The 14,384-nt window shown below is 37.9% G+C and overlaps 1 protein-coding gene and 1 long non-coding RNA gene across 10 annotated transcripts in view; both read left to right on the top strand.

The window, feature by feature from the left end:
- The window catches only part of LOC134745605 (MAP7 domain-containing protein 2-like), a 61,529-nt gene extending 48,587 nt beyond the window's left edge, over positions 1-12,942 (top strand). For all 9 annotated transcript variants that reach the window (XM_063679734.1, XM_063679698.1, XM_063679716.1 and 6 more), the window contains 6 exons: positions 249-363; positions 3,622-3,760; positions 4,570-4,779; positions 5,655-5,750; positions 6,331-6,492; positions 8,319-12,942. In XM_063679734.1, coding sequence (XP_063535804.1) covers positions 249-363; positions 3,622-3,760; positions 4,570-4,779; positions 5,655-5,750; positions 6,331-6,492; positions 8,319-8,585 — 989 coding nt within the window. In that variant the 3' untranslated portion in view covers positions 8,586-12,942. The remainder of the gene's footprint in view (positions 1-248; positions 364-3,621; positions 3,761-4,569; positions 4,780-5,654; positions 5,751-6,330; positions 6,493-8,318) is intronic.
- Positions 1-14,384, top strand: part of LOC134746679 (uncharacterized) — a 368,384-nt gene that overhangs the window by 211,269 nt on the left and 142,731 nt on the right. The gene's annotated exons all lie outside the window — the stretch shown is intronic.

Here is a 14,384-nt window from a genome sequence, read left to right as displayed (position 1 = left end):
TCGCCTGCGACCCGTGAGTTGCCGGTTTTTTGGGCACGCATCAAAGGGAATCGCCAGGTGGTTGCGTTGACGTTGTACAGGCGATCATGTGGATGTTTGCACGTAGCCTTCCGAATAGACTAACCCTGAAAGCGAGGTAACCCATTTTGAGTGTCAATATATCGGTGTAGGAAACAGTCCCGTAAAAAGCCCAAATGTCTGTCTCGTGTGCGAATGACGTCATTTAGGTAGTTATTTTTAATCCCCAGCGTCTATGATCTCGCGACGCATCACCACGGAGGAGGAAGCCAAGGCCGCGCTGGCCGAGCGCCGCCGCCGCGCCCGCGAGGAGCTGGAGCGGCAGGCCGAGCTCGAGCGGCAGAGGTGAGGCTGTTGTCTAGTGTAGGTTACTGCCGGTGAGGTGGAAGCCAAGGCCGCGCTGGCCGAGCGCCGCCGCCGCGCCCGCGAGGAGCTGGAGCGGCAGGCCGAGCTCGAGCGGCAGAGGTGAGGCTGTTGTCTAGTGTAGGTTACTGCCGGTGAGGTGGAAGCCAAGGCCGCGCTGGCCGAGCGCCGCCGCCGCGCCCGCGAGGAGCTGGAGCGGCATGCCGAGCTCGAGCGGCAGAGGTGAGCCTGTTATTTATACTCTGTATCTTTAGGTAGTTCAATAAATGTAAACAATGTGTTTTTACATCATAGACCTAGCATTACATAGACCAGCTATACGCGTGCGCCCGTAAGGGATAGACATAGATGACGTCATAAACGTGGGGATACCATATTGGTAAAAATTACCCCAATATTTGATATCACGTTGGGGCGATTACCCTGGAGGTAAAGTTAGCTTGTTTGACGGTATTAAAAAATTGTTAAATAAAATGTCAATGGGCCGTTCTTTTTAGGCGTATAAACAATGAAATACCTCCTATAATTCGCGCAGGTGGTACAAAACTAAACATGTTTAGTAAATAAAACGTAAAATAAAATGTATTATGGGTTTTAATTTAAAGAAATCACAAATCGCAATCACACCAATTAATGTACACCACATTTAATCTTCACAACATTTGTTTATTTATTTTTTGGAATTAGAAGTACGAAAAAACTTCGAGGTCAAAATTACCCATAAAATTATGATATTTTCATCTGGTATCCCTAACATGATTGTGATGCAGCTAAATTAAGAAGAAGTTTAAAAATGGCTGACCTCAGACTCCTACCTACCTACGTAATTTGGGCGGATAATGTTACAAATAATGTTTTGTTAATTTGCGTAAATAATTGTGATATTTTTATTGAAATCGTTTGATTCTACATTGCTTTGAGTTGTACGTAATTTTACGATGTTATTCTCACATATTGCGTTAAGAGGAAGGTTTAAAATACCGTACTTACGTGTGAAAGGTTATGATCTCATATTTTTGCTCAGAGCGGCTATTACAACCGATTACAGAACAATTCACCAGTATTTTATCAAAGTTCAAGCATTCAAAACGCTAACCATCACTATATTTTATAAGAGAAAGCACAATTTCATCCAAAACAACGATAATTAAACAAGCAACAAACAAACATGACATGTCACGTACTTATTTGTTTGCCACAACCTCGGTTGTGGCAGCGGTGGAAAAGTGAAACTATGACAAGGACAAACAATAACAGCGCTTTCTCTGCTACTCCTACTGAAAGATACATAAGACTATCCCGTTCGGTCATTTTCCCCCACCCCTCATGACCGATCCAGTTATACTAGATTCATGTTTTACATTATCGGGTACTTGAAATATTTATCAGTTAACCAATCAAATAGAAAAATGCCTGGATCTGTTCCTTATTGTTCTGGCTATAACCTATTTCACTTAATCGTGTAATGTTTTCATCTACCCCTTCTTTCGCTTTATTCCCTAGTTAGAAGTATCCTGGAATTTGGTACCTCAGTACCAAGTCCACATTGACCTTTTGGAGAGGATGCAAAACATTTTCTTAAAATCGTTCGCTTACAGAACAGGTACATACTTTGAAAATTCAGCATTAGCGGCAAAGCATTTTTGGGTCCCTTCTCTCCCTAATCGTAGGAATTACTTAGATATTATGTATTTGTTTAAAATTCTTAAAGGTAACATCAACTATCCTGATCTCTTAAAATTAGTGACGTTTGGTTGTCCGCGTCTCCCCTTCCGACCTAGATCTTTATTCCATGTGAGCTTTTCTCGCAAGAACTATTCTAGACATACCTTTTTCAGACGAGTCCCCAGTTTCTATAATAAATATTGGTCGATATTGATCCTTTTAATAATTCCTTATCTAGTCTAAAAATGCTAGTAAGACGTAAACTCTTTTAGTAATTATGTAAGTTAGTTATGTATTCTTAAACTAGTACGTTGTTCTAGCCTGTACCTTTTTATTTTATTAATATTGTTTTTATGAATCTCCAGGTCTGTTTGTATCGCATCTAAATTTTTGTACATTGTGTACAACATATGTAACATGCATATTATGACTGTTTGTGTTCTAAATAAATTAAAAATCAAAATTAAAATCTACCCCCAAATGGCTAAATATTCGATCTCGTTTAAGGTTTTTTACTAGGGCGAAGTAATAGCATATACATATATATTACAAAACTATTGATTAATCAAATCATCCCCATAGGTATATTCCTATTAACAAAATAGCACTATTATAGCAACTTCGTTGTTATGTTGAGTAAGTAATATATCGTAGTAAAACTTCTGCAAGTTTTGGCACATCGAGTTAAATTAATTGACTTGAAGAATTTACTTGCCCAATAAAATACCTAATTGTAGTTTGTTTACATTATTTTAAATACCTAAAGATACAGATTATAGTGTAGGTTACTGGTCAAGAAAATCTGTGAGAAACTGGTAAAGAATAACATAGAATTCAATGACACGCTTTACTCCGCTCCAATGCTGTGGCGTCCAACTTTGAAAGTTATCCGAAATTTGCGTAGCGAGTACCAGTACAAGAAATAACGTTCTAGGGGTGGTATACCACCTGTATAATATCATGGCACAGATTGTATAATAGTTCTTACGAATCATGATGAAATGATCATGGTCCAATGTGCATTGCGTCTCACTCTCTCATTAAGCGAAACGTGAGACGCAAATACACATTGGAACAAGAAATTTTACAGGTGGAATACCTCCCTTAACCAGTGTTCTTGTATGAAATGAGTTAATGTGATTAGTTTTTGCAATGTAAAACAACGCTGAACGTAGTTTATAGTGCTGAATAATATATAATATACAATATCATTCAATTTCAAGGGAAAATTCGTAACCAATATTTGTTTTATTGTGATTTTTTCGCAAATGAATTAAAAAACGTCGTTCAATGTATGTGTGAAAGTGTTATTCGCCTACGGCTCATAAAAGACATCTCGGGACTCGTACATAATAACACACTTTCCACACTTGCATTGAAATGTACTATTTCACCTCAGCAGCTCGAACAAGGGTACTTTGCTGCTCAAAAACACTGAGCACAATCGCGTTTTGCTCACTGCTTCTTCTCTTAGTGCTTATTTTGAGTCCTGTGCAAGCGAAAGATTAGACTCAAAATAAGCACTCGAGGAAATAACAAACTTTGCTCTCTTGTTGTACAAATAACTATTTCCAGACTGCAACGCGAAGCCGAGGAGGAGGCGGAGCGGCAACGCCACGATGAGGAGCGGCAGCGGCGCGAAGAGGAGGAGGCCAAAGAGCTGGCGCGCCTGCAGCGGGCCGAGCAAGAGGAGAAACTTAGGAAAGCCATTGAGGTAGTGTAAAAATGTAGCTGTGACGCTATACGATTTGAATAACTGATAAGTATAAAACGGCGGTTCTTTTTAGTGTACCGCAGCCAAAGTGACAAAAACGGAATCTGTTTTGTCGTTTTGAATTAAAGATAAAATACATTTATTCGTGACGATCACAACACAAGTACGAACATGTACAGACAACAACAGCAAGAAAAGAAGAGATCATCAAGTGTGCATCACGAAATGGACCCAACTCAGCATAATGCTAGCTATAAAGCCAGCGCTGGTCTTCCGTAGGGCCCATTCGGTGATGCCACGACAGATAACACACAAAGATACATATTAAAACATTACAAAGATACACACAAAGAATACCAAATTACAAACATATTAACCAAACCAAAAAGAAATACATGAAGAGCACAGACAAAAATAAAAAAAACAAGTATACAAGAAAAAAAAGAAAAACTTTCAAGAAACAAACAAACAAATGCATTTAGTTTTGTCATGTTCGCCTATCTGTCCGTATGACAGCCATTTTACTCGAAAAGTATAAGCTATATTTTAATGAAATTTAAAAGTTAAATATGTTAAAATGAATTTTTGGGGTTGCACTCCATTCATGTAACTAAAAGTGAAAAAAATATTTCCCTAAAAATCAGCGTATGGCACATTGAATACAACTATGTATTAGTTAAATTAAAAATGTTAATTCAAGGAGAGAAAGGAAAGGACTCATGTTAAATGAGTCTAAAATGTTACGTGTTAAACGCAGGAACGGTATCCTTTAAATCAAAAAAGTTCAAACCGTGTCTACTTTATTTCAGGCGCAACAGCAAGTAGAGCGCGAGGAGGCCGAGCGAAAAGCGCGCGAAGAGGCCGAGCGAGTGGCGCGCGTCGCCGAGGAAAACGAGAAGCGACGACAGGCCGAGGAGGCCGAGCGGCTCCGGCGCGAGGAGCTCGAGCGCACCGAGCGCGAGCGCGTCGCGCGCCGCCAGCGCGTCGAGGCCATCATGGCGCGCACCCGCCTCAGGAAGGTAGGCACAGGCTGTGTGTGTCAACACGGACACATGACAAGAGGCAGCAGGCCGAGGAGGCCGAGCGGCTTTGGCACACGTGTGTGTCAACACGTGTCCGGAGTAACAGTTGTTTATACGACAAGATGCAGCAGCAGGGAGAGCGGCTACCGCGCGAGACGTGTACACTGACGGATCTTGTGCTTGACACGAGTGCCGAGCGGTATCGGGTGATGTCGTCCGGGTCGATAATATCGAATTTTTTTTTTATTGAGAAACAAACAGTCTTAAAATAAACATAAGCAACTTAGCTAATAGCTACAAATTGATTTTTTATAGACCTATAGTTTCCTAATTCACATATCGAGGTACAATTAAAAAGGAATGATAAATAGTGCAAACTTGTAGTACCTAGTAGTTGTACATAATTATAACAATAGTATATAAATGTATAAAAAAGAGAAAAGACTTATACTTTTCACTTACTTAGACGTAAATTACTAAAATTACAAGTACTTACTATCGGGTTGCTTGCAACATTTCACCCTTATTTTAATAAAGAATATACAGTTCTTTTAAACAAGCCTAATGAACTGCTAAACAAATCTGCGTCCATACATTTTTCATTTTATATACCTCTTATTGCATAGGCCTAACGTTCATTCGAGTAACACTATACCATTTCGTGTTGTTGTATTCCTTTTGCCAAAAATGTAAATAAATAAATTCGCGACCGTATAAATTAAAATTCTCGACAATAAAATCGGTGACCATCATTCGAAAGAATTCCTATTTTTAAATAAACAATTTTTATAAAATTATTCTAATTGTTAATATGTCGATAGCGAAATTTCGAGACATGTTTATTATTAAAAAGCACATTTTTATTTCCTCAGGCCGAAGAAGATAAGAAGCAACAAGATGAGAAGGACCAGCAGGAGGACGGTGCCGACAACGGCAACGCCGACAGCAGCGCGCCCGACCCGCCGCAGGTGCGTGTCCACATACACACACACACACACACACACACACACACACACACACACACACACACTCACACTCACTGCCTCGGCCAATACGGTTTGCGGACACGGATTCTTATTCAGAGCGTCGTTTGGGTTACATTCTGAAAATTGTCCTCGGTCCAATCTCATCACCGAAAATGTCACTCGCTCACCAATATTTCTGACGTCTTCGGGCCAGTGTAGACGTGAAGGATATTAGCACTCGCCAACGTTAGTTCTATGGTGTTATTAACTTATTAGCACATTTAGTTGCGTTTTCTTATTTTTTTACCCATCCATGTTTAATTGTATTTTTTTGTGTCAGTTTAAATCATTAACCCTTCGAACGGCACGCCTATTGTGTGCGGTGCGTGTTCGTGAACCTCGCCGGAATGCACGAAGGTTTATAGGGGGCTGTAGTCGCGCGCGTCACTTGATGTTTTCGACGGCGAAAATTATAGACGAGTACCAGTACAGGTCTTTACAAATATCAGACGGCAAACGCCTAATCAATGTAAGTAATTATGAATTGACCGCCCTAATTTATCATTAGTTTTTGTTCGTACAGCAGGCTTCCGAGCCCACGGGGGCGGCGGCGGCGGCGGCAGCGGCGGAGGCGGAGGAGGCGCCGGCGGCGGCGGCGGCGGCGGCGGCGGCGGCGGCGGCGGCGGCCGTCACCAACAACGGCAACGACACGGCCGACCTGCTGGGGCTGTCCGACACACACACGGTCAGTATCGCGGCGCGACCATCACCGCAAGTGTCCTCTGATTGAGCTAATAGGGGGTACAACTGCAATGTTCTGCCACCAGAGTGCAGCACTAGCCCCTTTAGTAAACCATAGCGTAACTGATACATACTGTGCCTTTAACAGGATTTTATTTTTTAGAGAATAAAATATGACATTGATGCATCAAGGCGGTTTGTTTACAGAGGACCTTAGTTAGTTATACTATGCATTTTCCGCAAGTCGACATCCAACGTGCCTGTTTTGCGTGAATACGAGGTAGGCCTATTCTAACCACCCCAGCTCGACAGAGGACCTACTGGGCTATCTGCCTCTATCGCTCGTATATGCAAGTGACAGAAATAATAACGAAATTTCGATTATCTTGTTTCGCGATAGACCCTCAGATTGTGGTAGTGGCGTCCCCTACGCAGAGTTTCGCGTAATATTCCCTATTCTGCACAGATTTTGACATGATCCGTAACGTCAAGGACTTCCGTGATGTTGAGGCCATAAAGCTTGTCTTTAACGCATTGGTGAGAAGCAAGTTGGAGACCTCGTCAATTGTGTGGAACCCGTATGAGTCGACTTACGCCTTACTTCTAGAGAAGATTCAAAAGGCTTTTCTTAGATTTTTGTATAAGAAAATATATGGGTTTTACCCATTTTTATATCCAACCAAGTTTTTGCTCGGAACACTCGGTTACAACTCTCTAGAAGTAAGGCGTAACTGCAACTTACTTGCTACCGTTTGTCGCATGCTGCGTGGCGAATCAGACTACCCTGATCTTGTGAGTCGCGTGCTTAGACTGCACGTACCGGATATCCCTAGGATTAATCTGAGACCGCGGGTGCGCCCACTGTTGGCGGTGCCGGCGGCGCGCACTGTGTCACGCAGAAATTCGCCGCTCCCTCGAGCACTGACATTACTCAATGCGCTCCTGACGTCAGCACCTGATTGTGATTTGTTTGCATGGAGATGGACGACTGTGTACCGTGAATGTCTGAAGTATTGTGAGACGATCGATGATAGGCCTTCCACAGTCGGTGTATAATACTATGTTATGTGATGTGATATTTCTGTTTCTTCCTGTGTATTTTGAATCTTGTACCTACTTTTGTATTATATTTTTCTGGAAATGAAATTTTCTGTTAGGTTAAGTTTCTCGGCGCATTGGTGTTTGCTGTAATGCCGTTTAACCAGAATTGTATTAAAAATAAATAAATAAATGACTAATAGCATTACTCATAAACGCGCTTCAAGCTACAATTAGGTAGATTTTAATAGTTTGCCTTAATTAACCAATTGAGGCTTGTAAAGTTTTATGATTAAAGAGGTCAATTTGGAAGTGCTATTAAACGTCATATTTTCATATAAATTGGCCGTGCAAAGTTACTGCATGTTACTCTAAACTCTATAATTTGTTGCAATGCGTAGAATCTTATGAATTTATTATACGAAAATACACTGAAAACACAAGGTCAAACATATTTCTGTGTTTTCGAAGATGTTTAAATCGGCAAAAAGTTAACTTTACTTATAAATACTAGGTCGCATTCCTAATAGTCACAATTATTTTTTTTACTTTTCAATACGACTAAATAGGCTTGCTTGGAAAAGCCATATACGTTGAATCACTTAGAGGATAACATTTGCTTTCGCGCACAGATTACAAAACATACATTCAATAAAGAAAGCCTTTAGAGCTGAAGTGGAAAAAAACCATTCCTATTGAAATTCACATAACCAATTTTTTGGAATAATACTTCAAAACCATAATACGAAATTAGTCTATTTATGTTTGTAACGTGCATCATATTTATTCAAGATCGAAGACAAATCGCAGGAGCAGCCGACGGCCAAGAACCCATCAAACGACAACGCCAACAACGCCTTGGCGGCGCCCACCAACAACGGCAACGCCAACAGCGCCAACAGTATGGCGCACATCTCCGCCTCGTTCCTGCAGGGCGAGCGCGGCGCCGACCTCGCCCAGAAGCAAGCGCCCGACGCCTTCGACGAGGACTTCTCCACGCACAACGGCCACGGCGCCGCCGCCCGACCCCATCCGCTCACGCTGCAGAACGCCATCTAGGGCCCCGACCGAACAAACCGAACTCATCGTTCGCCTGATAACGTCCACGAACTACTTATCGCGGATTAACCTCTAGTTTTAGCTGGTCGAAATGATATCTAAAAGTACGCGATTATCGAGAGATGTCTCAATGTAAAAGGTGACGTATTGAACGAACAGAATCAATGTTGCCGGCTCCCCTAGTAACTAAAGCGATTTGTAAAAATTGTTGTAAAATTAAAATTGCACGCACATTTATTATTAGTAATAATTGAAAATTCAATTTCTGTTTCGTTCAATATGTCACCCGGTATACATATTGGCTGTCTGATAGACTGATAAGGCGAAGCGTAAACTGCTTTCTAAGTTTGTATGTAAAATTGGTACGTCTATCGTCGCCATTTAAATAGACTAATGCCATGATTAATTGCTAGAAAATAAATATATAATACGATTTATTTTGGCAAGTAGTTCCAGCACGTAAAAAATAATTTGCGAGTACACGTCTACTATTTATAGTTGCTCGCTTAAACTACCGTGCGCAACACTGCAATGCGCAATTACAATTTTTTTTTGTTTTTTTTTTGTTAGCGGAGTGGGCGAATGTTGTTACGCAGCGGCTCGCAGCTCTCACTGGCGAGAGGGGAGGGAGAACCTGGCCCTACCCACTAAACCCACTCCGGCGTTTCATATCCTCTTTGCCGTTTGTGAGGGCGCCATGGGATCGAGTACACTCTACCATGGCGCTCCCCGGCAGCCCCGGCTTGGCGCCAGGACACCCGCACAATGGGGGGGGGGGGGGATCAGAGCGCAATTACAATGTAGGTATAATGTCAACATCTAATTGTTTTCACCTTTTGAAAGATATTAGAACTGGTGTAACTGTAGTTGTTTCATCTACATTCAAACACTCAAATAAATGTATAGACTTGTTATATTGAGGTTTTTTAATTTTCTAGTTAATCGTATATGTTGAGTATGTGAGAACGTAATATGAAAGGTGCCTTGAAATGTCGGTTTTAAATTTAGTTACTATTTCGGTGCTACAATTTTTTTAGTTTGCAATAACATATATTGGTTAGTTATTAAATTAAAAAATGTAGACATAATTGCAATATGAACTAGACATAAATAAGAAATGAATTTGGAAATAAGTATTGCAGTCGTAGCAGCCAATATGTATGCCTTGAGAACGAACGGGTTGTGGGGTATGTATCTGCTTCTCTTTTAGATACTAGATAGACAAAAAGATGTAACGTCTAGTAAGCTATGCGATTAGGACCAAACTGAGTCAGTACACACAACATTCTGGCTGGATATAAGAATCGCGGTTGTGGAAAATGTGTAGTTTGGCCAGTCATTATCATAATTAGGGAAAGGCAAGAAATTTACAAAAAAAAGGTCTGGAAGAATGTCCACATTTTCTTTTAAATTTCTCGCCTTTTCTAGTGACTCCAATGGCTGTTTCCAATATAATAGTAATGTGTTATATCCAGTGGTATAAATATCTATTCGTATATGTCGTATTACATCTGTGGGCTTGATGCGTCGTGAACCACGTTAAACGAATGGTTAAATTTAAATATCGAATATTTAAATTTGAGAAGCAGACTGTTAGTATGAATATATAAAATATTAATGCATTTATATTGCAAATCCTTGATTCTATTAAGATGTTTCCAAGCTTATCATATTGCTGACTTTAAGCAAAGATAATAATAAAAAATAAATAACAAATAAAATATAATAATTAATCACTGCTTAACATTTCGAGTTAACGGGAAGTAAAAACATATTTTCGTACATTAATCATTGAGAATTCATTTAGCGTAGTCGAGACAGAAAACGAGTATGTATGACTAGGATCAGGGACTAACGGAATTAATGTCATTAATTTCTATAAATTATCATTAATTGTTCACGTTTGATAGTATCTTTGATAGGTTGTGTATAAAATGCTGTTTTTGCAGTGCGTATTACATTTTGTGTAAATTATAATTAGTTTTTATTTATTGTGATGTTTTATTAATGACCCGGTTGTAGGAAGTATTTATAAGGAAATCAATTTATCACTTCGCTACTCTTTAGAGACTGTCGGATGCGTTTATTGCGACGCGCTTGTGTGGGAGCGCGGTCAATGTTATTCTTAGTTTTGTCCGCATTTTTGTGGCAGTATCTCAATGTTCGGCTTCGAATTGGGATGCACGAATTAACTTGACCCGAGACATTTTCAGAAACATTTTGTTTCTGATTAGGCCTCTGTCTCATGCAGCTGACTTTCACGCTCGTTTTAAATACGACATTTTTATACATATGTGCATATCGTTGCCGCTTTGTGTACGCATTTAGAAATCATTTGCTCATCCCAATGTTAGTTGCTTTAAATAATCCCAGTGTAAAAATCAATGAAGCAAAATAAGAACTAGTGATGAAATAAAGGCCTGTCTAAGAAACCAGTTTGATAAAATTATCAACGAACAATTTGAATACATATAACACTAACAAGCCAATATTTAATGAACGCTTCTCCACTAATCAAATAATGAATAAAAAAACACTATGGAAGGGTGTTCAAAACAGGTTTTACTACACATGCTACATTATGTTATTTTATTATACAATAGCTACATAGTGTGCTTGTTACCAGACGATCACACGAGGCGCGATTGTGACACATAAGTACTTGTGACATTGTATATTATCCCTTTGGTAGTTGAAAGCTCAAGTCAAACAACCATAACTTAAGTAACGGAGTTAAGTTAAAAGAGGTAAAAATATATACATTGATAATTTGATTCTTGCTATCAAGTACCAAATGGGTCTTTAGACCATTACCCATAATAACAAATATGTAGCCGTATAATAATAATTAAGTTATTAAACGATGCATAAACAACTTTTGTAAAATAAGTAGTTAGCGTTCAAATAAATACTACCTATTTTCTCCTGCTTATTTTATTTACATTCTGTTAAGATTTCTTAAAATCACACAATTTTCAATATTTTTCATGTATAGCGTTTTTATTTTTACCGTTCTATGCTTGGATACAATAAATTAAACTTTAGGTAAATTTAACTGTATTTAACCTAATAATTATAATAGTAACAAATTATCTAATATCAGGAACAAAAGTTCCAAAACTTGTATATTCCATTCATTTCATTATTCTATTATAGTATAAATTGTTTTATAACTTTCAACCAGCATCGTTTCTATGTACAGTCACGTCTGAAATATCAATAGGGTCGTGTATACATATTTTTGGCACTTTGTCCGTATCGATATTTTCAGACGTGACGGTACATATTTTGGTACTAGAAAGCTGCTTTTATACATATTGCCCTAAACAGGTTTTGGTTTACAAATCCATATTCTTAAACCTTTGGACCGCCTTTTACATACTAATCCAAAAATGTCACAGACTCGCCAAGTATAGCTAGTACAAGCTAATAAAAAACTTGATCACATAAAGGTTACTACTTTGACTGCGTACGTGCGCCACACGAGTAATAAACACATGGGGCTATAGGCGCCTTTTAAGGGTTTTAGGCATTCAAAGGATTAAGTATTGTTTTATCCTATTGTGTAAATTGGGAAGGCATATTGAAAAAAAAAATACTTAAAGAAGAAAAAAGGTTAGAATTTATCATTTTTGTAACTGTTGTAAGTATTTTTTATGGCTATTATATGGTCATTTTAGCCTTTATTATATCCGAACAATAGTGCCTGTTATCAAATGTATATTTAGTTTGTATCTATTTTTCTGGGATCGTCCTACAATCATGTGTTTGATGTTTATAAACCTCCTTTTACTTAAATATTATCTATGATTTTGTCCGGTGTATATTAGGTTCAGGAAATGTTCTCATAACAGCAAATCATTGTGATAATGATAAGTGGGTAGAGTTAGACCAAGAAAAGTCTGCAACGATTTTGATAGCACACGCAATGCTAGTGTTATTTTAAACGTCAAACTTCTATGAAATTATGACGTATAAATAACACTTGCACTGCGTGTGCTATCAAAATTGTTGCACTTATCTTGGCCTAACTTTAATTGTATAAAGGACCAAAATATTAGTCCATGTCAAACCGTAACACAACGTGTAGTAATGCCGTCTAAGATTTTGGGATAGGGATTATATCACTTTTTTTCTTTTAAAACGCTATTATTAAAGATGACGGCCTGAAGGAAGGTAACTTTTTGTTCATATTTATACGGTTGTTTTCATTATCACTCATCATTATACCTACCTGTAATGTATTTATGTGTATAACACTCGAGACATGGCTTCTATGTACGATCTATTCTATATTATGTTAGCAATCGATGGATTTATAAGGAGAAAGTTTTAATAAAAAATATTATGAAATTTATCTATGTTTTATTTCCTTAAATTAATTTCACTCTCAAAAATATACCCAATCAAAATCGAATAATCAAACGATTAGAAAAATGTAAGAGAACCGAGATGTCAATTCGATACATCGAAAATAATGGAATATCGTAAACTGAAATAGTTGTCATATAGTACAGAAAAAGTGACCAAGCCCTTCATTACAGAGATGAGGGTACAACTACTTATCTTATATCTTTAATAATTATTATTTTAATCGTAAATTTATACACTTTCCGTTGTTTTATTCAAATTTTCGCAGTATTTAAGTAAAAAAAAATACATTTCTTTTAAGACGAAATTTTGGAAAAGTTGATGAATTTTAGTATGTAATTTAAGCGGTTTTTTCTGGGTTTGCAATTATTTATATTTAAAATCTTTATTAAAGGTATATTACAAGCAGCATAAATTTCTAATGGTAGTAAGAATTTTTATAATTATATATTTTACAAATAATTGTATAAATTTACATAAATGATTTAATTACCCTATGTAAATTCTAGCACTGGTTTAGCAGTGAAAATCGATGCTTTAATTTTTTTTTCCCAGTATCAGTAAACAATTATGTAAGACATATACATATTAATTTCAGGCAAAAAGAAAAAATCATGCATTTAAACCTACCTACTTTTTATATAGTAAATCTTAACACTTGAATTGTCAGGTTTATTTACATCTTCTGCTAACATTGCTCTAAATAAACATGTTGCTTCGTTGAGACATTAATAATGTCCGAACCTAACAGGGTTTTTCGAATGTTCAATTTTACGTCTTATCTCGGTGAATGAACTCTCAAGGCAGTTTATAAAACAGCCTATTTACGTCAAAGTTAAGAAAGAGCCCATAAAGCAACAGTAATCGATGCAGAACAAGTTCCAAGGTACATAACTCACACCTGTCCAGCGCGGCTGGGACTTGCGGACTAGTTGATGCGGGGTGGAACCAACAACGTTTAAAACTTATTACTACCTACTTTTGACGTGTAGGTAAATGATCCGTATTTAAAAATAACTAAGATTTGCTTTTAACTGAATGAAACATCAAGTTCAGTACCGTTGATTACCCATCTGAGCATTGGTGTGTGTTTTTAACATACATACTCCAACAAGTTTGGGAACAAATCAAATTATTTTTCCCCTCACTAGCTCGGAAAGCTGTCTTTTATCCTTTAATACAAGCGGGGAAAAACGCATTTTATCCACTAGTGGGGAAAGTAATCTGACCTTGGATAGAGCGTGTTTAAGTAGCTTTTGACAGATAACAAAACGTAAAACGCTCATAATAATGGTTCGTTCGATATTAATTATCATGAATAAATGGTTTGAGAATTTAATAAAAAATACCAAATTTAGATTTATTTAATGATTTTAAGTCATAAACCTTGAATTGCATAAGAAACTTTTGTTTTTTTTAATGATGTTG

This window comes from Cydia strobilella, chromosome 1 (genome assembly GCF_947568885.1).
Source record: "Cydia strobilella chromosome 1, ilCydStro3.1, whole genome shotgun sequence".
NCBI lineage: Eukaryota > Metazoa > Arthropoda > Insecta > Lepidoptera > Tortricidae > Cydia > Cydia strobilella.
The sequence above is the reverse complement of the archived record's forward strand: the minus strand, read 5'-3'. Positions and strand labels throughout refer to the sequence as shown.